At 41.5% G+C, this 23,908-nt stretch overlaps 2 protein-coding genes across 19 annotated transcripts in view; both read right to left on the bottom strand.

Annotated features, from left to right (window-relative positions):
- PPP3CB (protein phosphatase 3 catalytic subunit beta) overlaps positions 1 to 18,131 on the bottom strand; it is a 37,974-nt gene extending 19,843 nt beyond the window's left edge. For 6 of the 13 annotated variants that reach the window (XR_014511159.1, XR_014511160.1, XM_083440469.1 and 3 more), the window contains exons 1-8: positions 15,386 to 15,696; positions 10,398 to 10,598; positions 6,152 to 6,276; positions 3,571 to 3,682; positions 2,371 to 2,516; positions 1,812 to 1,951; positions 1,655 to 1,732; positions 1,461 to 1,555 (exon numbers count right to left, since the gene is read on the bottom strand). Coding sequence is in view for 11 of the 13 variants with exons in the window: in XM_083440469.1 (XP_083296595.1) it covers positions 1,461 to 1,555; positions 1,655 to 1,732; positions 1,812 to 1,951; positions 2,371 to 2,516; positions 3,571 to 3,682; positions 6,152 to 6,276; positions 10,398 to 10,598; positions 15,386 to 15,455 (967 nt within the window). In the remaining 2 variants the exon portion in view is untranslated. Of the gene's footprint in view, positions 1 to 1,460; positions 1,556 to 1,654; positions 1,733 to 1,811; positions 1,952 to 2,370; positions 2,517 to 3,570; positions 3,683 to 6,151; positions 6,277 to 7,279; positions 7,363 to 10,397; positions 10,599 to 12,725; positions 13,218 to 15,156; positions 15,176 to 15,385; positions 15,733 to 18,006 lie in introns of those variants that run through there. The other 7 variants (XM_083440465.1, XM_083440473.1, XM_083440474.1 and 4 more) reach the window with 7 other exon arrangements.
- A 1,888-nt stretch (positions 18,132 to 20,019) lies between these two features.
- The window catches only part of USP54 (ubiquitin specific peptidase 54), a 95,690-nt gene continuing 91,801 nt past the window's right edge, over positions 20,020 to 23,908 (bottom strand). For all 6 annotated transcript variants that reach the window (XM_083440286.1, XM_083440287.1, XM_083440289.1 and 3 more), the window contains 2 exons: positions 22,234 to 22,423; positions 20,020 to 21,398 (listed from right to left, as the gene is read on the bottom strand). In XM_083440286.1, the coding sequence (XP_083296412.1) occupies positions 20,746 to 21,398; positions 22,234 to 22,423 (843 nt within the window). In that variant the 3' untranslated portion in view covers positions 20,020 to 20,745. The remainder of the gene's footprint in view (positions 21,399 to 22,233; positions 22,424 to 23,908) is intronic.

Below are 23,908 nucleotides of genomic sequence, written 5' to 3'. Positions count from 1 at the left end.
CATCCTGAAGCAAAGTTCTTAACCCGAGGTACTATTTCTGGGTTAGCGGAGTCTGTAACCTGAAGTGTATGTAACCTGAAGCATATGTAACCCGAGGTACCACTGTACTTGCAGATTTCCATGACCAGGCTCTCACTCAACCATGTAAGGCAGGAGCCATGAACGCCTGATTTTGGAATGTAGATGCTGCACTTATGGCATTTAAAAAATAAAGCTCTCTCTCTCCATGGTGCAAAATTTTGATTAAAGAGAAACAACTGAATATTGGAGAGATATCGAACAAACTTATGGCAAACGTTTAAGCAGCTCTATAAAGAGAGGACCATTTTTGCTGTGGCCGTGTGTGAGAGAAATTACCCTGAGTGGAAATGTAATGAAATATAACTGTATCTGCACTTCAGTTCTTCTAATCTTCCAGAGGTTTCCAAATGGTTCTGCATATGGGAATGTGCCTCTGCAGACCGTGTGGGGCACTGCATAGAACAGTCATAGCCGAACTCGGCCCTCCAGATGTTTTGGGACTACAGCTCCCATCATCTCTGGTCCTTTTAGCTAGGGATGATGGGAGTTCTAGTCCCAAAACGTCTGGAGGGCCAAGTTTGCCTATGCCTGGGCATAGAATCTATGAAGCAGAACCAGACTGTAGCATTTTAAAGAACTTCCTGGATTCTTTTATACAAGTTACTGTGAACGTTTGTGTTCAATTGCATACATATTGTACAATTCATTCATCCCTTCAACTACTCAAGCATTCTTCTAATCTTCCAGAGGTTTCCAGATGGTTCTGCATTCTACTCGTGAAACCATAACCAGCATAATATCATAGGGGGATGAGTGGACATGGACGTTTTCTGCTGTTGCCCCCCTTTTTTGTGGAATACCCTTCACTCTGCTATAGACGAAGCAGCAACCACCAGTTGCTTCAGATGTCTTGTAAGGACATCTTTTTGCCTAGGCTTTCCTGACCTGTAGGACTGGACCATGATTAATGTGCATGAACCCCCTGAATTTCTGTATCACTTGCCTTTATGTTTTTATATTGTTTTACAGTGGTACCTTCATTTACTAACTTAATCTGTTACAGAAGTCCGTTCTTAAACCAAAGCACTCTTAAACCAAGGCGTGCTTTCCCAAAGCAGTGGGGGACTCAATTTACAAATGGAACACACTCGACAGGAAGCAAAACATGCTCTTATTCCAAGGCAAAGTTTACAAACCAAAGCACTTACTTCCGGGTTTGCAGCATTCTTAATCCAAGCTGTTCATAAACTAAGCTGTTCTTAAACCAAGCTACCACTGTATTTCTTTTATCTTGTATTTGTTTTACTGTCTAATCTTTTTTGTAAATAGCATACACCACGAGAGATTTTTTAAAAAATATTAAGCAGTTTAGAAATGTTTTTAAACAAAGACAGATTATGTTTCATACATATTTACCTTTCTTAGCAATATGCTCTTACCTTTATTATTGTAGACATCCAAGTAATTAGGTGCAGAAAAAATTGTTATTAATGATGGGAACCCTGTCGTTTGACTTTTCCTGTACATTCTATAACTGTAAAATAAGAACAGTTGACTTTGTGTCACAAAGGAAGTGGTGAAGCTGAATATTTGAGTACTGAATATTTGTATCATGGGAGGGCAAGATACCTACCCTGCATCTTGTGCTTCATGAGCTCTGATAATAGACAACAAATTATTACTCTGCAAAAATTCGCAAACTGCAGGATAGCTGTGAAATGAAACAACTATGAGTATAAAGTAATGCTTTCATGCAATCATTTATCAACTTGATCAGTTTTATTTTTTACCTATAAAAATAGGAACATCCTCTGACTGTATTGTGACTGAAATGCTCCTGTGATTTTTCATTTCCAAAGTCTTCAGAGGGATCTGACCACAACAAGTCGCACATTGGTCCAAATGCTGGGGGCTCTTTGAATCTATCTAGCTGTTTCAATGAAAAATACCACAGTGATCTTCATTTTCAGTATGTCCATTTTCTTTTATTATTCTCACTCTTCTTGTTAAGCTATATAGATCACAAACATCTAATCATACCAAAGAAATAAAAGGATATTCATTACTTTATGTTTTTTTCATCTATCACTTACCTTCTCAGACTGAAAAACTCCATAAATCAGAGAATTAGGCTGCAATCCTATACACACTTACCAGGAACTAAGTCACAGTGGGGACTAAGCCTCAATGCGGCTTATTTCTTAGCAGGCACGTATAGGGTTGCAGTTAATTTTCATTTGATGTCTAACAAAGGACAAGAAAAAAATTAGCTTAACATTTAAGAGTGGCACGTCAAGACCATTACAAAAGACCCCAATATCCCCATGCCTTTAGCACAGTAACACTCACCCTCCTAATGTCATCTATTGTATTTATTTCTGGAGAGAGTCCACCATGGACACAAAGAAACTGCTGGTTTAGAAGTGCAGCAAGAGGAAGGCAATCAAAAGCTTCCATACAAGCATCATAGACTCTTTCAGAATATTTTATTTTACCTATAAAGGTGGGGGTGGGGAGAGAGAGACATAGTCTATGACATACATTTGTTTATGATGGCAGGCTTACATCTTAGGAGCATTTAAAAATAAGTTATCAAGATTGTTCCTTGAAAAATTGATGAATGGGTATCATAATTTAAACAAAAAATAAAATAAAAGGGAGACCTCGCTGGCAAAGCACATTTAACTAGATGAATATAAGCTGCCATGTGTTTTAACAATATGATATACTAGAAGGGGAAAGAAGGATACTGCTCATGTAATAACAGCTTTTCAAATAAGTACATTAAAATCACCTTTCCATTAAAAATAATTAGTAGCCTGGTTGTCCATACAATATTCCAATCTGCCTGTCATCTTAAATTCCAATGCTGGAATACTCTGATCATGGTCAGGTGCATCCTCCAAGAACTGCAGGCAGGAAGTTGTCCTGGCTCAGTTAAAAAGTGGATATATGGTACACACGTACCTGATCTGCTAGAAGCCCCAATCTGAATGTAGGCTCTGCAGCCTTCCTCTTATAGTAAAGCAACTTTTCTATAAAGTTAGCTAACTGACCTGTGATATATGGATCTAGCTTCATTTCTTGGTAAATGTATTTACATGTTGTCTTCATTTTTTTAAATTGATTGGCTGGTTGTTATCTTAAGCTCAAAGGGTTTGTTGCTGTTTGGCACAGTGGTAAGAGCTGTAGGATAGCCATCAATTTCAATTTGTATATAGGGGTAAGTCACTTAATGAAATCCATGTGAGTCTAATAGCAAGGTAGGCTGCCATCCTATCCTGGCAGCCACTTGGGCTGAAAGGACAAAGATTTATTAGAGAAATAAGCATACTGATATGTCCTATTCTAACATTTTCATGAGAAAGTGCACAAAAGAAACACATACACAGTACTGTTATAGATATCTCAAGACTACACTGTTGCAGCAGATCCCGGAAAACGCTCAAATACATATGAAGCAAGACAAAAATGTGTAAAAAAAGGGGGGGGGGGACTGATAACTAAGTAATCAGGAAGCCAACAATTACCACTGTTATTAATACTTACATTCCTGCTTAAAAGTAAAATATTCTGTGAGGTGCCTGCATTCATGGTTGCCTCTCAAAAGAAATAATGTGCTTGGATACAGAATCTTCAGAACCCACAAATACAGCACACACTGTTGAAAAACAAGAGTACTAGTCATATGCGATAGCCCCATTCCAAGTATTACAGCACAATATCCAGCTGACATATAGAATAATGCTCACTTAAAGTTCATTTATCACATTTGTATACCACCCTTCCTTCAGGGAACTCAGAACAGTGTATTAGAAAATTACCATGGCAATTTGGAAAGGAATGACACAGAATAAGACAGAATTCCCAACTTGCATTCTGTTACTGCTGAGAGGCAAGGGAACTGGAAGGCAATAATTGGCAGGTGGGAATAGCATACTGAGCCCATCTTTCCCCTGATACCCCTTTACCTCCTCCCCATCAAGAAACATTCCTACTGGGGAAGTGATGAGATGAGAATCACAAGCAGAAGGGTTAAACATACTGCCCAATGGATCCTTCCATCCACACTTGTATGTAATTCTACTCTGTGGCTGAAGCTGAGTTCAAACATGGTGGTAACCTAAAATCCATTACTACTTGGCAATAACTGCCTGACACTTCAGAGGCATTCTAATGAATAATTCCTGTTGGTGCAAGAACATAGTATCAAATTCTGTGCAAAATGCCCGGTGTAGAGCAGCACAGTGGAATGCCCTTGCATTAGTATTATAAAACCAGCCACATCAGTTTTGAAAGGCCCAGTGTTTCCAAAAAATGCATCCAAATGTCTTAAGATGCCCTTGCACACACAGTTGTCAACCTAGACGGCTCTGCTCCACTAGAGCACACTATTCTGTATGGTATGGCATATTAAGCACACAGAAAAGAAAGTTCCTTTAAAAAAAAAAAGATAAAAAGCTGTTCACAATTAATCTAGTGAATCTTTGAATCTAGTTTCACAGAACTCTAGAATGCTTGCTTCCTATCAGTCAGTTTCCTAATTGTTTACTGATGTAATGTAGGAGCAGGCAACGTACAGCTAAGAGGGGTATAACTTATTTTTCAGGCCTATCAGGTGGCAAGGGTGGTCATTCTAAAAGGAAATCTGAGCAAATTTTTATCACAATTAATAAAATTAATAAAAAGTGGATTGAAATAAACATGTTTTAACATTTCTCTTAAAAACTGACAGTGATGTGTGCCACAATTATTTCTTGGGTGGGGATAGGAAATTCCAGAGGGACAGTGCCACTCCCAGAAAGTCCCTGTACTAGGGACCCATCAACCCAACTTCTCTTATTGACAAGTCAGAGAACAGGCTGCTGTACATAAACGTTCTGAGGCTATTATAGGTTTCAAATCAAATCTGGAACCTAGTGGCTTCAAATTTAAGTTGGGCCATGAAACCAACAGGCAACCACTGGTACAGAATTGGTGCAATGTGTTCCAGCTGCTTGGGCCCATATAAGCATTCTTGCTGCTGCATTCTGCACCAGCTATGGTTTCCAAACCATCTTTAAAGGTAGCCTCACATAGAACACATCAGTAATCCAGCCTGGACATAAGCAGTGCACATGCCACTAAGGCAAGCTACTTTCTCCAGATAGGGTGATAGCTGGAAAATTAGCCAATGCTGATGAAAAGCAGTTCTGGCCACTAGTGCCTTCATCAAGAGTGCCAAGCCCAGAAGCAAACCCAGAGTGCCTACCTCATTTGCCAGGGGGAGTGCAATCCTGTCTAAAACAGACTGCATACATCCATCCAGATCAGCAGTTTCCCAACCTGCCAAATTTCCATCTTGTCAGGATTAAGCTTAATCTGGTTTGCCCTCATCCGTCCCAGAACTGCCTCTAGACACCTGTTCAGAATTTCCACCTCCTCCTTGAGATTAGATTACACAACAAGAAGAGCTGTGTCTCATCTGCATACTGATGACACTACACTAGTTCTCCCAACAATTCCATGTAGATGATGAAAAGCATGGGAGCAAAACAGAGCCCTGCGGAACTCCAAAGGTCAGTGGTCAAGAGGAGGAACAGAAGTCCTTTAGCACATGGAAACCTCTAGCGGACCGAAACACTGCCTATGGTGTAGTAATATGTGAAAGATTGTGATTGTGGAAAAAATTACAAACCAAGAAAGGCTAATAAAGGGTGTAGGCACATAATATAATGGTTGATGTTATTGGAAGCCGCCATGAGGCCCAGAAGAACCAGTGGGGTCATATTTTCAATGTTCTCAGGATAAGTCACCCACCAGGGCAAACAAGGCAGTTTCCATCCTGAATCCAGGCAAAGGAAAAAGGAAAAAAAATTGGAACAGTTCTAAATAACTAGTATCCTCCAAACTGCCTGATGCTGGCAAGACTTCACTCACTCTAGGACCTTGCTGAGCAACAGTAAGCCTGAAATGGGACAGTAATTTTCCAAAGCTGAGGAATCTAGACTCAGCTTCTTTAATAGCAGTTTTATCATCACCTCCTTCAGAGAGAATAAACATACATCTTACCATGATGAAACAGTTACTATAGCAAATAAATGGGAAAACCATTGTTGATATTAACACCAGGACACACACATTCAATTACCTCTATGCTAAAATATCCTCTGTCTACATAGTCACCAAGGAACAGGTATCTTGTGTTAGCAGGTGATCCTCCCACTTCAAATAGCTTCATTAGGTCAAAGAATTGGCCATGAATGTCACCACACACTGCAATAAAAATGCTGCTGATTAAAAAACCATGATGAAGTTCTACTGGTGGGAAAACCACCCAAACTAGATTCAATCAGAATTTCAGGTCAAGAATCTAGTCATTGCATCTTAATTTTAAGTAGCAATTAGAATTAATTTTAAGTAGCAATGACTTCCCACCCCAGCACCAATCTTGCACCATCTGTTTTTCAGCTATTGTTCACGCTCAGATTAATAGGACTGGGGGAAAAATATTTGCAGTGTCAGGTGCCACCAAGAATGTTCTAGTGTTAGGAACATATAAACTGTTCAGGGCTATTCAGTAGGTTGTATGCATACCCTAGGAGATATCAAACATTTTTATTGCCAACTTCCCTAAAGGAAGACTAAAGTTATTTGAACTTTCTCAAATCTAGATTATGGCAGAACTAGAATCTTAAATTGTATTCAAGCAAACTTGTCCTCTTTTTCCTCATTAATTTATCACTTGCTATTGATCCATTCATTTTTTACCATAACTTATGCTCCAATCTCTTCCTCTTGTTGACCTTTCTTCTTTTTCCTAATTTTCCTTTCAGTCTTTGTCCTTACATCCCCTCTTCTTCCTGTTAACTATTCCTGCATGTAATTTCCACCTCTCCCATGACCACGTGGTACTGGGTGGAAGTGTTCACACACCAATGGCATATAGTCCTGGAGGCAACCAACTCTGGCACATGACATTTCATGCATTTACTCTGTTTAACAAGGTAGCGTGAAATAGAGTTTCCCATACGGACTTATTTTCTGAGTGACCACAGAATTCATCCCATTCCACAACCAAGTCTGACTTAATGTTCCCTGTGGTGTTCACTATGCAGCTCCACCATCAATGGTGGTAGATAGGAAAACATACTTGACTTAATAGAAAGCATTGTGTATTTGGCTCCCAGTTTTTTCCTAATGCTGCTGCAGAGTTCTCTGGGGCTACGATCCCATATAGATAGATACTTTTTTGGGGGATGAGGAGAGAAACACATACACACAAATGGAGGCAGACACACTATATATGGAAACCAGTCAAAAGTATGACATTCCAGCTGCAATGCATTCAGAAAGAGGATTCTCTTTAACTGAAAAGGTCCCAGCCTGAAAGTAAAAAGAGCACAATCTCCTGAGGGATAGGGAATTTTTTTCATAAAGATAAAGGGACAGAAAAACTTCAAAGTAAAAACTGTTTTAAAACCGCTCTTAAAAAGTCTAGCATCTGTGTAGCAAGCAAAGAACCATCCGCTTTATCAAAGAAAGGAACTCTTAATATCTGTCTGGGAAGTTGAACATTAGGCTGCTAACTGAGGAAAGACCTACCTGTTGTCAACTGAGTAGCACATGCATCAGGGGGCAAAGTTAATTTCCAAGAAATGAATCATGAATAAGGTCAGTCAGAACATCAGTTAAGCCGATAGTATTTAACTTGAATTGAACAGTAATAAATATATAATACAATATTTTAAAAATGCAGAAGAGAACTGCGGAAGAAATTAACCTTCACCCTTTTGATGTCACACTATTCAAATATCCATGTCTACAACTTTAAAGTAATTCTTATATTAAAAATAAAGCACAATAACCTATCTCATTTCAGAACCAAAATTTCTTATGCAAGATTTTCCAGTGTTTTGTCCAGTTCTAAAATATTAAAAGGTAGCCTTTATTTCCTGCTAAGCATTAATCATATCAACTTTCTGTAGTCATTTGACATGATTTATTTTACTCACCAATTACACCTGCCAATTCTTCAATTTAAATTTTTATTATTATTATTATCATCTTGCAGTAATCAGTAGATTACTAATACCTACCAGTTCTAGGTGTTCAAGAATAAAGCTATATTCTGAAATATACAAACATAGTCTTAATTTAAAAGGAAATAAACACTGTCAATTTTGCTAATGAACTCTATTATTTAGGATTCAACCTCCACTGTCTATGTATCTACCAGCTTTCCAAATTAATCTACCATCTAATTAATTAATTAACCTCTGGTCTATGAAAAATCATGCCCATTGAATCTTCAAGATGCTAGGAGCACTTGCAACAGTGAGCAGCATCCCAGCCTGAATGCTTGTGTGCACAGCCATGTTCACAGCCTGCTAAAAGCGCAATCTGTCCTTGCTTTGAGTCAGTGAGCACCAGCAAGTGTTCCCCCTTTCCTTGCCCCTTGCTCTTAACTATCAGTTCCAAAATCCCCATAAGGAAAGTGATGCTATGCACATCATTTCTGCCTGGGAGAAGGCTTGCTGCACGCAGGGTGCATGATCACATTTATCCTGCGAGTACCGTCTCCCCTTCCCTGCCCCAAGATCTCTCTGTTCTGTCCAGAACCCAAAGTAAGGTTGGAGAGGTGGTAGGCAGTGTCCCATGTCCCAGCAGTGTCCGAGGGCCTTCTTCCCAGGCAGAAATGATGCACATCCATCAGTTTCCCACTAGTAATCTCAATCCTCATCATGAAAAGTCATTTCTCTGGGGCTAGGGGAGTACAAGGCATGCAGGTGGCGTTGTGGGTTAAACCACAGAGCCTAGGACTTGCCAATCAGAAGGTTGGTGGTTCGAATCCCCACAACGGGGTGAGCTCCCATTGCTCGGTCCCTGCTCCTGCCAACCTAGCAGTTCGAAAGCACATCAAAGTGCAAGTAGATAAATAGGTACCGCTCTGGTGGGAAGGTAAACGGCGTTTCCGTGTGCTGCTCTGGTTCGCCAGAAGCGGCTTAGTCATGCTGGCCACATGACCCGGAAGCTGTACGCAGTCTCCCTCAGCCAATAAAGTGAGATGAGCGCTGCAAGCCCAGAGTCGGCCACAACTGGACCTAATGGTCAGGGGTGCCTTTACCTTTTCCTTTACCTTAGGGGATTACAAGACATCTCTGCCACTTTTCCCCGTCCTGTTCCAAGGTAAGTTACTGAACCTTAGAGCAGAAATGGGAAAGACAGCAGCAGAGGATGCTTTGTAGTCACTCACTAATGAAACACTAAACAAAAATTCAAGACTTAGTGAACATTCACAAAGGAAGGGAAGCATTCATTTGGAAGGTTCACAAAGGCTTGGTCTCTTTCAGATAAGAAGCAGCAATACTTGTGCATTCCTAGTCACCATCATCTTTGCACATAAAGTGATGGGTATTTTATGTGTAGCAAAAGCAAATGATGCAGAAGTCTTAAAGCAAGACAATATAAGGGTGAATAAATATGTTATTTATTCTATGAAGTCCAATGTGTTTTAGGAAATACTAAAACTCTAAAATTAGGAAATACAACCTTTATGTCATAATTTAAAGTATTTAATCCTGCCTCCCCAAAAATATAAGCTATAAAAAGCCAAACTTGACACATAGCCAAACTTATAAACAACCAAATCAAGCCTTAGATAAAATTTAAATGTATTCAATTTCAGAAGTGTATATTATACCACTACTAAAATTATTAAGCAAATATAAAATTTCAGAAAGACTTGTTCTAATTTCCACTGGACCATTAAATTGTATTTTTTTTTAGCAAGCTGAAAAGCAAAGCTTCATCCAAGGTACAGTGAGCTGGTTCAAACATCACAATAAATCATGATTTGTATAATGACAAGAATGATATGAGACAAGTCTGAGACTTGCACACTCACCCTCTGCTCTCTCCTTTGGCACACCAAGCAAGGAGATTAGATACAATGCCATTTTAACTGCAGCTTTTCATTGCATCTGAACCCAACAAACTATGGTTAATATTAACTATGGTTTGTTTGAAACAAGTCAACTTCCAACCATAGATTATGAATATTCCCCCCAACTGGCCACAAATCATAGCTAGTACTAGATGGTTTATGTTCTGATGTAATGTTAAACTGTAGTCAACTGAAAGCATAAAATCACCTCCTTGCAATTGTACCACATGAGGAAGAAAAAGTGGGAGGACAGGTGCTCAAGGCTTATCAATGACATCACTACCCCAGTATATTTCAATGCTCATATAATCCCTTTCTTTTCTTTACCATTCATGCGAAAATTCTACACCTTCTATCTTTCTACCTAAATTATTTTACTTCCAAAGGTACTGAAACCTCATTCCATGCATTTATGACATTAAAAGTGGCAACAGTTAGCCAGAGCTTGCACCTGTAATAGGAGCTTCAACTTCTATCATGGTTTTCTCTCTTCTTAAAATTGCAGCACCATCATTGATGATTCTTAGTGCAATTTCTTCATCTACCCGACCTTCTTTTATTAGGTGGTTTTTCAAAATATCAACCCGAGGTTTTCCAGCTGCATCAAACACCTCTTCTGATGTTAATCGGTGTGTTGGCGGAAAAGGGACAGCTGAAAATGAAATACTGCAAATATTACTTACAATCAATGACTTGAAAAAGCTCTGAGCACCATTTTGATCTAAGACAGACAAAAAAGTGACTTTTTAAAAAAGGAAGGAAGAAACAGTTGGCTTGGTTATTTATGTATGTATACTAGGAAAATGAGGGGGCTGAATGTGTGGGGATGGAATACATTATAGGGTGTGCACAAAGCACACAAAAATATAGTTTCCTTGGCAGTGAGGGCAAGGCCATTCAGTTTCAGAAATGCATGTGCATTGATTTAGTATTCCACACAGGAAAAGTGGCAGGCACTATTATTAGAGAAATAAAAGGGTGTGCTTTAGGATACCATTGAGGTTTGAAATAAACATATTCCCTACGTCTTGTGACTGCAGCAACTTAGAAAACCAAGCTGGGGCCTATTTGTACATTCCTTTCCCAGTTCCCTTTTTGGTCTAGAGCACAAGAGTATGGTTCAGTTCAGACATAATGCCAAACTAAAGTTCATTAAGCAGTTTGAGGAGCTGTCTGAATTCAGTTAAACAAAGCCATAATTATAATCTAGCTCCACAGGCTGATTCACCATAAGGACGGGAGTAAACAAAAAAATCTGACAATGAAACTGGAAACAGAAAAGCAATTATAAACCAGCTACTTTGGGAAGCTCAGGACACTGTTTGGGTTCTAAGCTGTGGTTAGAGCAAGCTATGGTTTGGTGTAGAAAGTCACAAACTCTGCTTTTTATCTGTGTTTGTGCTGGACAGTGCGGAGGAAAGGGGCAGGGGACGCATATTATCATCTCCTCTCCTCAACTCCTAAAAGTCCTCATCCATCTGTGAAGCTCCATGGTTATGGCATTACCAAATGGAGATATGATGGTAAAAATTAACTCTGGCATAATTTCCTGCCCATAAAAGCAACATGCTGCACTGTGACATGCCAGGCCAGTGCCATCCAAAGGGATGACACCAAAGGAGAATGCCAAAGGAGAATGCCACCCCCTTTTGGACTTGTTTTGTTCCTTAAAGGAGATTGTTTTAACTTATATTTGTCTAACTGACTGGGATAGTCCCAGTCAAGTGGTAAATGGCAGGTGTGCTGGCTGCTGCACTCAACACTAAATGAGGAAGGGCTTAATCTCCCTAGGTGAAAAGGGAAGACATGGGGTGGGAATTAATGCCAGTGGTGCTGGTAGCAACTTTTCCCCATTTGGGTATTTGCTCTTTGTTGGTAGATCCAAGCAGGGCTCAGCAGAGGGCCACCCCCAAACCCCATCCAGTAAAGCAGACTGAAGGCTCAGATTGCTCTGTTACCGGGAATTTATTCAGTCCCCTTTGTTCCCAATTAAATCCTGCTGGGTGTTATGGAAAAAGAATCAATGCCAATATTTATCCAACTTTATAATTCTATGATTCTGTGTAGGCTTTAAAGCAGAGGGTGGATCTGTAATGTATTATCTAGCTGAGATTCCTTCATTACAGGGGGTTTGAACCCAAATTTAATTATTTTATTTTAAAAATGGTATCTGGTTCAAAATATTGACTCAGCTTACAGAAGACCACACAGATTTTATTCAACGATAATTTATACATTATATGATTCATTATCTGTTATTTCCAGAGGGATATCTACGCTAGGTTTTTGCAGCACAACAAAGTTTTGTGGCATCTTAAAGACATAACCTTTTGTGGACTACACTTTACTCCATCAAATGCAAATACCAAAATAATAGAAAAGAAGCTCCCACTCAATCAAGTTTAGCTTTACTGTACAAAGCAATAATGAATTTGTTTGCATTTACAAGGATTACTTTATAATAGGTTTAGATGCTGTGAGGGGTCATTTTTATTTTATGTTTTGCTTTATTATATACCTCCTATGACACTGGAAGATGCACCACTGAACATATCAAGCCTTTTGAATACAAATTTGTAGGATGGCACTGTTAACATAAAAAAAATATATATGTTAAGTTGGGAATGGGTTCAGTAAAGGCAGAAAGTTGCTGTAAGCAGCCAAGAAAAGTAGTCCCTCAGCAGCAGCTGCCTGGACCACTTTGTCTAATGAAAAGCATGTGTCCTGCCCTGACCCAGCTTGAAGCTCAGGCGAAGCATACGGCTGCAGAGGCACTTACCAGTTAGTCTGAGTCATAGCAGGCAAAGCAAGGCAGGGTCACAACAGGTAAGGTAGGGGCTATCAGGACCTTGGACAGCACACTCTTGAAGGTGGTGGCTAGAGAATCCTCCCACAAGGAGAGCTGTTTCCTCAGCAATGTGAACAAAGGTCTGATCCTGCTGTCCTGCCCATGTCTGAGAGGGCAGGTTTCTGGGCACACAAGAGGGATCAGTGTGCCGAGTTCTTTGGGCCCAGTACACTATATATGTATTGCCCCTCCCAAAAGAGGATACAAATTTGCATATACTAATTTATAGGTAAATTAGCTCTCCCCATAGTGGGGAAGATGGTAACCAGGTTAGGAGACTAATCCATGTCTCGGTCTTTTTGCTATGATAAGTATAAGGCAGGGGTGGGAAATCTTTGAAAAAAATTGTAAGGGCCACTGACTCACAGAAAAAAACAAATAAGAGATTACACATAAAATGTCTGTCAGATTGTTAGATTTCCACCTGCTAAACAGCCATTCAAAGCAAAGAGCTCTGCTCTCTCCCAGAGCCACTCCTAAACCATGCAAAAAACTCATGTTTCAGGAATTGTAAACAAATTATGCTATGCTAGATTTCTCATCAATTGATTTTAGGATGACAAAACTACATTTAGAGCAAGATCAGACATAGTATTTCTGATTTCAATATGATGATGTTGAAATAGATCTAAGTTTTACAATAATCAAGGCTGAATACTATACACTTTCTTGGAAGGAGTGAATAGCTTGGGGGTACTTCTGGATCCATTATGTTGCATGAGCCTTCAATTGGTGGCCCAGCTGCAGCCGTATCTGGGCAGGGGCAGCCTGACTTCTGTTGCTTGTGAACTGGTAACCCTAGTTTGGACTACTGTAGTGCATTGGCTGCCTTTAAAGGCAGTTCGGAATCTGCAGCTCATGCAAAATTTGGCGGCCAGGTTGTTGATGGGAGCTGATGGTATGAAAGGAGCAGGCCTGCAAAGCCAGTTTTAAGCCACAGATAGATTCATAGGCATAAAGGCAATACATAAAAGTTTAAAAACATCAGAACAGGAAACTGGATCTGGAAGCACAGTGTCAACCAGTCCACTTGCTGTAGAATGAATGTAATGTGTCTCGACTCTCTACCACCAAAAAACACCCAATTTTCGGATGGTGAACCCTTTCCTGAACAGAGACAGTTTAGATACAGTAGCCTCCAGATTGAATTATTTATTTTATTTTATTTTATTATTTACCGTATTTCTGCTATTTTTATATTGCTGAATCACCAAGCTGCATTATATGTAGGGCTGTCCTTACAGTTTATTCAGAATCTGCAGCTAGTGCAAAACACAGTGGTTAGGATGCTCAGTGGTACATTCTACTGTGCACATAACACACATGTACTCAACTGAACTACCAAGCCAAGTTTAACGGGTTGTTGCTGATTTATATGGCAATGACTAAGTGTCTCCTTCTACATAATCCAACTCATTCATTTGGTGACCTTACGGCATTTAATGAAAGGACTGGTGCTGCACTGTTTTTATTGTAATTATCAGTACGTTTTAAACAGATATATATAGTTTTAATTCTGTTAATGTTTAATTGTATGTTAATGATTTTTTTCTACACTACCATCTCTCCCCATATGAACCAACCTGGACCCTGTGATCAGCACCTGAACTCCTTCTTCGTGTGCCCCCTTCCATGAGAGGTTGGGAGGGTGACAACAAAAGAAATGGTCTTTTCTGTTGTGGCCCCTGTGGGAGGCAAAAAATGATCTTCTCCCAGGCCTGGGAGGGAACAGTGTTATTGTTTTTTATTTGTTACTATGTTATGTATTTTTTGTTTGTTTTTATATTGTAAATCACTCTGTATGATGATGATGATGATGTTTTTAGCAGTTTGTGTTTTTATCTGTAAGCTACGAGTCCCAATCAGGGGGAGAGTTGGCGTATAAATATACAGATAACAATATTTCATTTTACTATACTGCCCTTGACAAAGAAAAGCTTTTCAATAATAATATTAATCATGTTCATAGCAGTTCTTTTTATCTGCAAGCTGCCTTGAGTGCTCATCAGGGGGAAAAGACAGGGTATAAATAAAATACATAATGATGATAATACATTTTACATACATTGCCCTCGACAGAGAACAGCTGTGCTATACCAGCTGGAACCCTCAATGTATTTCCCTTCCATCTCATCCCTTTTTGTTTCCCTGCCCTCCGAAATTTCAGGTGGGGGGAGGCAACCCCACAAACTCTCTCAGCCCAACTCCAGAGGGTTGTTCGAAGGGCTATCAAACAAAACCCAGCCCGCACCTTCGCTGCATAAAGGAAACAACTACAACACGGCAGAAAAATCCCCCCCCCCCGCCTCGGCATCCCGATGGACATCCACCACACAACCACGCTCGCAGGCAGGCGCCATACAAACAAGCAGCCAATGCGCTCTTCCCTCCCTCGGGTGAGGAAGCGGGCACGAAGAGGACGCGAGCGGCGCCTGCAACCGCCTCTCAGGCCCGCACCCGCAGCACGTATGAACTCCCCACATACACACGCGGAGCGAGGGGAACTGACGGGCGAGGCGCGGGATCGCCCAGCCCAGCCCCAGGAGGCGGGCCTAGCGAGGCGGCCGGGCCTGGCCGGGCCTGTCACTCACCCTTGACGGCCCGCTCACAGGTACCGTGAGGCGTCGCCAGCGCAACCCGAGTCCCCTCCTTGCCGGACATGGCGCGGGCGGCGAGAGCAGCACCAGCAGCGACTCCCTCAGCGTCTCTACCCGCCCCGGCCGCCCCCCGCCCCGGCTGCGGTTCTCTTTATCCGCCTCCCGCCAGGGCCCGGCCAGCGCGAGGGCGAGGGGCGGGCGGCGAGAGACTAGGGGCGGGCGGGAGCAGCCAGGGCCCAAAGTAACATGGCGGCGGACTAGCCGCTGAGGGAAAAAGAGCGCGCGAGTGACGAGGCGGCGGGTGCAGCCCGTCTCGGGACCGGCATGCACCGCGCCCGCAATTCCCCCCCCCCGCCTCCCCCGCCACGAGGAGGCTTAAGGGAGCGCCTCAGAACTGCTCGGCTGAGGCGCCATAATTAAAGGCTCCTCATGCAAATAAATGAAGCTGCTTCCGAAATGCTTTTCTTTCCCTCTTTCTCTTTTTTAAAGCGTCTATTCCTCTCAGTAGGAATATTAGTTTGTGGCATATTAACTGCCCCCCCATAGCGGTATTGATATTGGACTGTTGCAAGGCGGCTCACAGAAGTGTAAAAAAAACCAAAAATGTGAAGCGTGTCGAAATTCCCCCAAGCAATAAAACAAGGGTGCCACAGTCCCAAGGGCCCTGCCATATCTCTTTTTCTCCACACAGACACAATTGCTTTTTAAATGGGCTTTGCCCCCTCTCGGCTCAGTACCCTGTGGAGGGGAACTACTGAGGCTTCCCTAAATCCAGCGCTGGACGGCCAGCAATAATAATAAAAGAAAAGAAAGAAAAAGTGAACGAAACTGAAATTACAACTTTATTTTTTTGCACAGGCAGAAGCTATAATAAAGTTCCCTTTAAGAGCCTTCAAGCAGTCCTAAACATTTAAGAAGCTCACAGTGTCATCATGCTGCATAAATTATTTCATGTGACAATTCGTGGATTGTCCAAAGAAAAGACTCTTTTGGTAGCTTCATATTAAATCACCATTAATATTAAATTACTCTGTAGAGGCTTTTACGCTGGGCTTATAACTGGCAAACCAGGATTTTTTAAAAACTAGAAGAAGGTGGTCCTGGTTCAGACTATGGGATACAGGATGCTTATCTGAGAGGGCCTAAAATAGAGGTGGGGAATCTATGGCGCTCCAGAGTATTTTAAACTATAACACCCATCACCAACCAGCAGCTACCTGCGTTGGCTGCAGGGACTGATAAGCACTGGAGTCCATAAACATCTGGAGCGGCAGAGGTTCTTCATCCCTGATCTAGGACCATATTAAAGCCGCCTCTGTCTAGAGAGAGGTTATCAAACTGGACAATAAACTGGTGGGCACCTTGGACTAGATCAAGACCATCCATATTAAGACAAGATTATTCTGCATCAGTTTCTACAGCTAGGGGAATATATTCACCTTGCGTATCTTTATGTGAGCTCAGGATCGTAACAATGAGATTTTTATGAAACAACACTGATCTCTCTTTAGCTTGCTTAGACTTCCATGCTATGCATATTTCTCCTTCCTAGCTTTTATTTGCTACTGACAAAGAATTTTTAAGCAGCAGGTGTGACCTTTGAGGGAATGTTTTACTTGTGTAGTGTTAGAAGTCGAAGCTCCTAGACTAGTTTGCTAGAGAGAACTCTTGAGATATATTCTCCTTACCTAGGGGTTGCCATATTTCAAAATGTGAAAATCCAGGCAAAAAAGCTTTTTGCCCAACACAAACCAGAAAGCTGAGAACAATCTGCATGGCTGAGCTTCATAGTTCGGACACCATCTGAAGCTAAACTTAAGCGTGTCTAATTGAATTGTCATTTTAAGCCTGCCTGAACAAAGCTACTGTATCTTATTCTGCAATAGAAACTGAGTAAAGGTTATTTTTACCTTTTACAATGTTGCTTGTGTGATTGTTTTAAGGGGGAGAAGGGGGGGGGGCGATATCAAGAGAATCCAGTCTGCCTTAAAGCATCCTGCATTACTTAAACTGAAAGGCTAAAACTAGCCTATCTAAGCTTCTTTATAAGCTGCAAAAGGATGCACTCTGCTGAACTCACAAATGTGAGGAAGCATAACATCTAATAAGTATATAGTCTCCTAACATCTATACACATTGCTACACCCGACACAGAACATGCTGAATCCTTAACCCAAGCCACATTTTCAAACACCCCTTAACTCACCTTTCTCTTCACACACATACTTCTCTCTCCACTCCCATTTATTTAAAATTATAGCCCACCTATCTTAATAGTGCCTGTAGCAACATCCCTGACCACAGGTCAAGCTGATTGCAACAAAATACGTACAATATGTAGGAATTCAAATGTGATCAAATTTGCATTTATTTTCCAGGTAACCCTTGTCCCCCTCACTAGCACCTTCTTCATTAGCCTGGGTTCCAGCCAAGCGATAAGGGCATATAGATCACCACCTAATTTGTGTGTTGTCTTTTGTTACCTTATTCTACCACCTTAAAAGTATTAAAATGTAAGAAAACCAGGGTCTTCACAAATCCTCATCTACAAGGCAAAAAATAAAATCAAAAGTGAAATAGCAGCCAGTGTTTCACCTTATACTCAATGTACTTACTTTTCACCGGAATCGAGGCAGCATCAGAAGTCAGTGTTCACAATGATGCTCGCACATCTCTGATACGAGCCTTTGGCCTTGATTTGCAGCCCAGTAAGACTGTTTTTGGCACAGCTGTGCTCTATTCAGCTTTGTAACAAGGCAATTCACTCCAGCTGATCGCTCCTGCATCACCACTAGCAGGTGACATGAGAGCTTTTAAAAGGTTGCTCTGAGCGTGGTTGTTACTAGAGACATCATATGACAGTGCTACAGAGGAATACTGAAAATTGAATGGGTAACCATATCACATTTAGGTAAGGTGTAAAAATATTAACTGCAGCTCAGTGCTCAGACTACATACAAAAAAAACAAAACCCCAGAAACCACAGCATCATGTTAAATGAGCTGTACATTTAGTAAGTTGCACTGCAAAAAAAGAGAAAAAAGTATAATTGTCAAGCAGGATGACAATTTGGCATATGTATTTAGAAGGAACACTAGGCAGCAGTCTAGGTTTTATATGGCGGTCAAGAACTTAACGATCCACTTTTCAGTCTAATAGTTTCTGTGTGGGAGCAAACAATGGTGTTCATTGTAACACTGGCAAGCCTTTGACAATATTCCCTAAAAGGATAACGTAACAATGTGCCATGCTCTTGCAGGACTCAAGCAATGAGACAAAGAAGAACAATTCACAAAGCTCAGATTTTTCACACACCAACACTCCTGGTAGAGCTAGCTCCTAAGTTCAAAATATCTAATTTTTAAAAAGCAATTAATTACTCATTCAACACACCTACCTCTTAGCAGGAGCTACAGGCAATGTAAAAAAAATCCCAAAAGGAACGGAGATCATATGGAAGTCAGTAGCCAGCCCAGCCCCTTTAACAGGCAGAGAGCAGTTTTTCTTCAAATAAAGTCTCAGACTAACTCTGACAGGCAGCAGATGGTATGTAGATTCCTTACCTGTTAACAAATTGTTTTATCTTTTAATTTTTATCTTTAATTACTTCCCCCCTTTCCTCCAAAGAGCTCAGGTCAGCATACATGTGCCTTACCTTTCAATTTAATATTCACAACGACCCTATGAGGTAGGGTAGACTGAGACTGATTGAGCAAAAGTTGCCTGGCAAGCTTGATGACTGAGCTGGGATTTGAACTTGGGGTCTTCTTGGCCTTCATCCAACCACACTGGTGAACTTCTACATATGTTTATAGAATAACTAGTATAGGGTGTTAGGGGAGAGGTAGTATCTCTGGTGGGGGACATATTGTGCTCTGGTGGGGGACATATTGTGCTGTCCACCTTTGGTCCATACCCTGCACTCAGCTTTCACCTGTGGCTACTAGAAGCTGCCAGCATGTAACAGCAGCCACACCCTGGAAATGGCTTTGATTGGCTGGCTAAACCAGGTGAGGGTAGCTGATGGGTCTCAAATCCTTGGTGAGTTAGGAACATCTTCGGGAGAAGAAAAGGCTAAGAAGTAAATCCTACGCAAATCTGGAGTCCCTACGGTGGCTGGATGGTGCCTTGGAACGCCCCCTTCTAGCAATTCCTGCAGCCAAGCTGGTTTCAAACGTATAGCTCTGCTTCCCTTTGGACCACATCAGTGAAGATGAGAGGCGAGGGAGAGTCCTGTCATCTGGGCAGTCAAAAACCTCCAAACACACTGCCCAGGCTTGCGCCCTGAGGTCACTTCGGTGCTGCTAATGCATCCGTTTGTCTTCACCTCTGGAGGCACACTCCCTTGTCTCTCCAGACAGACGGATGCCAAAAACATGGCAGCACGGTACTCTTACACCTCTGCCTATAGAGTGGGAAGTCCTACCTGTTTCCAGAGGTTTGCTCCAAATACAGGATCATGAGCGAACCTGTATCAGATGCCAGGGGATAGTTTCCATAATATGCAGCTCATGTGCAAAGCAAAAGTAAGAGCTAATGAATGTGCAAGAACTGTAGAATACCAGTTTGTTAGGTTTTTTTAAATCGCCTGGTTGAAAGACAAAAAGAGCAATTCATACACCACCCAATAAATATAACTATTTCATAAATTTATTTGAAAAATACTTACAAAGGCAAGTATGTTTGACCCTAAAATAGTTAAAGTGATTCTGTGTTTACAATGTTATAATTAAGTGTGCAGCCTTAACAGTCTTTGCTTTCTGAAGCACTGTTAGTCTGCTTTGAGGAAGTGGGAGAAGGCCTGATTTACACATGAGCTATGCCTTCTTTCCAGCTCCGAACTAGCACCTACAGCAGTCTTCTGTGCCTAACATCTCAACACAAAGAAGGATACATTTGCCTCATTAACCCATAAGCACTGCCAAATCTCTAACTTCAGAGAACATGGGAAGTTTATCAGGCCCCACCTAACGGAGAAGAAGAACTCAAAACTGAATAATGGGTTGGCATATGGGATTAGTAGCGATGCTTTTCATGACTTAAGTCCTTTTAAACACAGCCTGTTGTCAACAACCGATTTCATTCGCAGCTCTTGCTCTTCTTCCAACTGCTAGTGGGCCTGAAACCATTTTCTGCGGAGAGAGGCTGAGAATGGAGTCTCCAAATAGTTCCCCATGGACAGCGGTTCGGCAGTACAGAAACACAGTGCAATTAGCTTCCACTTATCGTATAGCTACTTTTAAAGACAAGACTGGCACAGACACGGACTGAAAAAAAAATCTTGCTGTCTTATCAACTATAGCTCGGACAACCTGTTTCATAAGGGGGCAATCCCTTCTGAAGTTAAAGAGACCTCACCAGTTGCTGTTGTGCATGGAAGCAGCAGCTGCACGGGCCAGCATTCTACGGTGAGCTTCAGAAGCAGATGAATAAGTTCCATCTATCATGTGCACTGGCAACACTCTCCTTGCTCCAGGCTGAGAGGTATAGCTATTCTGCCGCCAGTCTTCATCTGGGGGCATATCTACCCTTCTAGGACCTGGAGCCTTGGCCTGTGTGGGTGGCACTGGACAACCTTGAAAGCCACCTGTGTCTCTTGAAGCCCGCTGAGGTATGCTTAAGGTACTGTAACTCGTGCCAAGCGGCGACCTACAGTCAGCGGCACAAGCATCCCGTTTTCCTTGCTGCAGTGGCTGGTGGAGTAAATGTTTTTGTGATCCCTTGCTTGTTGGAGCAGCGTATCCCCAGTGTACTGTTTGTCTATCTGGCAGTGTTGCTGTTTGTCTGGCAGTGTGACTCATCTGCAGCCAGTGGCCAGCGGGGCCAGATGCTTCTTTGCTTCCTAAATGTTGATTAAGAAGAGGTCTCTGCCCATGTTGAGAAGGCAGGCCCTGCTGTTTGTACGTGAGGCTCCCATAGTTCAGTGCCACAGCTGGGTTGTCTTCACCTTGGAAAGCTTCACCCCTGTCAGGCACAACCAAAATTTTTTGGATGTTCTTCTGATTTCCTGAGAAAAGGAAAAATTTAAAATTATTTGCCCCGAGCAGATGTTTTTTGTTTGTTTTTTAAGTATCAACAATATCAACAACGTACCTCGAAAGCTACTAACAAAGGAGTTTGAGTGCTTTAAAACAAAACACTAGTAAAATTCATAAATAGCTGCTATTCATTCCTTGGGGACAATACTGAACTATAGGCAAAACCTGACTACGGCCCCCTCACACAGGGTCACTAGGGTGATTACGACAGATATGAAATAACATACATCCTCCTTCTCCTAAAGGTGACTCCAGGGTTAGAAGGAAGAGGCAATAGGTTCAGGTTTGGGGAAAGAAAACAACAACACAGTACTGCCCCTCGCTTTCCAAGAGTAAAGGCTTCAATGGTCAGTAGGATGGTAGGGTGTTGAAAGATTGAGGGAAATGACTGGTATTCTTCATCCCATACCTCCACCAAACTTGATAAGCCTATAACTAGTATGTAAAAACAACAACGCAAACAAACAATGCCAACTCTTCTCACACCCTTTTCTTTGTGGGGGGATAGAGTCATACGACAGATATACCGCCATGACAGGATGAAGAAATACTGCTACTTAACATAGGCTAAAGATGAACCGTTTATTTTAGATGCCCACTCGCTACAGTATGGATCGAACAGTGCGGTGTGTTAAGACAACGTACTGTGGAAAGGTCATGCATCATTCCAGGCAGCTGGAGGGATCAAAAGCATCACTATTGCAGAAGAGCCCAGCCCAGAGCCTTGTGCTACAGCTGATGAAAGAGCGGCATACTTACTCTCCCATGACACAGGAGGAGGAGGAGGAAGAGCCCAGTGATTACCTGATGGCCTATGTGTCTTGCCCACCATGCTAGGCACTGGTGCATCATGGGAGAGGTGCTGCAGTTGGGTTGAATAGTGCTGGGGATCAAAGGGTAACACAGGAGGAGAATCGTGAGGGAAAGTGAGGGAAGTGGTGCTGGAGGAACGGTGTCTGGCTTCCACTGGCATTTTCCTCTCATTGGACACTTCCTTTTGACAAAAGGGAAAAAGGGAAATAGAATTGAAAATAATGATTAAACACAGAACTGGGGAAAAACCAGGCAAGTAAAGAACTGGGATAACAGGTGGGGAGAGTGCAGGGACAACTGGTCACTCCAAAAAGGGCATGCAACTGCTTGTGAAGAGAAATAGAAATGTTGTAGATGTGGCCATCACAATTCTCAGAACTTGTAAAAGAATTGCCAAGATTTATTTATTTATTTAAAAACTTGTTTATTGTATAGTTATTTTATTATTATTACTAGTGCAAAATCTAGTGCAACGTAATTTGAAGACACAGACATGAACAAAATGACTAAGATCAACTGTTAAAATAAATAGAGAACCACCGTCTTCATCAAAAACAACACGTCAACATTGTAAATTAAGTGGATTAGAGACAGAGCATAAATAAAGATGCCCATGGTCAAGGATGGAAGCTGTGCTCCAGCAACATCTAAAGGGCACAATACTGGCTGTCCTTGGACATATTTCTTAACATCCCCAGCATGTTAAGTATGTGGACAGCACAAACTATCCTCAAAGTAAGCTGAGGGTGGGGATAACATGAAGCATTAACAGGGACATTCAGTTTTTGGGGTTTTTTTCCAGGTTGTGATGCATCAAGATCTCTGGCATATGCAATGCATAGATACCAGGTAAGCAAGGCCAGGTTTAGTTCTATTCATCATCTGAATTTGGTGTGTCTGCTTTTCAGCAATCCCACACTGTGCAAAACCATTGAAGAGCAGCGAGAGGATGGAAGGAATTCTGCATTGTAATCAACTCTCATTTTGAAGCCAGCAGTCAGTAAGAAAAAAAGGGCAGGTCGTGACTTGGAGATATCACGCCCCACTTTTTAAATATCCAACCCCCATTTTTAAACGTTGGGGGGGAAAGTATTCAAATAAATACATATTATCTTTAAAATGACCAATGATACACCAAGATTAGAATAATAAGATTTCAGACATAAAATAGTTCTCATTTGCTAACCCGTACATGCTAATTTTACCATAGCCCCTACAACGTTTTTTCCCCTGATATCGCAGACCTGTGAAGCAGTCAAATGAAACAGTTAAACTGCAAGGAGACATGTCCATTTACACAAATCCATGCAATTTCACAAAGTCAGGAAAATCATAATGAAGTTGGGCAAGATAAATCCCAGCTCATGTGTCTAATAATAATAGCATATTACAGGAATGGCTTTTATCAATGAAAACTGATCACCTGGCTTGACAATGTAGCTCTGTTCACAATCACCCAAGCTCTGGTTACCTTTCTATTTGCTGCTGTAAAGCACTCTACATGAAGCTGCCCTTGAAGATAGTCTGTAAATTTCTGCTAGTGAAGAGCTATGCTGCTCGGTTCTTAAACAGAAATTTTGTAAGCAGTTCTCAGTTGAGGTACCCTCATGACCACTGAAGTTTCCCTTCCAACTCACAACCTATCTGTAACCTGCCTTCATCCCAA

This window comes from Podarcis tiliguerta, assembly GCF_965153285.1.
Source record: "Podarcis tiliguerta genome assembly, chromosome: 5".
NCBI lineage: Eukaryota > Metazoa > Chordata > Lepidosauria > Squamata > Lacertidae > Podarcis > Podarcis tiliguerta.
Note: the sequence above shows the minus strand (reverse complement) of the source record. Positions and strands in the feature narration are given on the sequence as shown.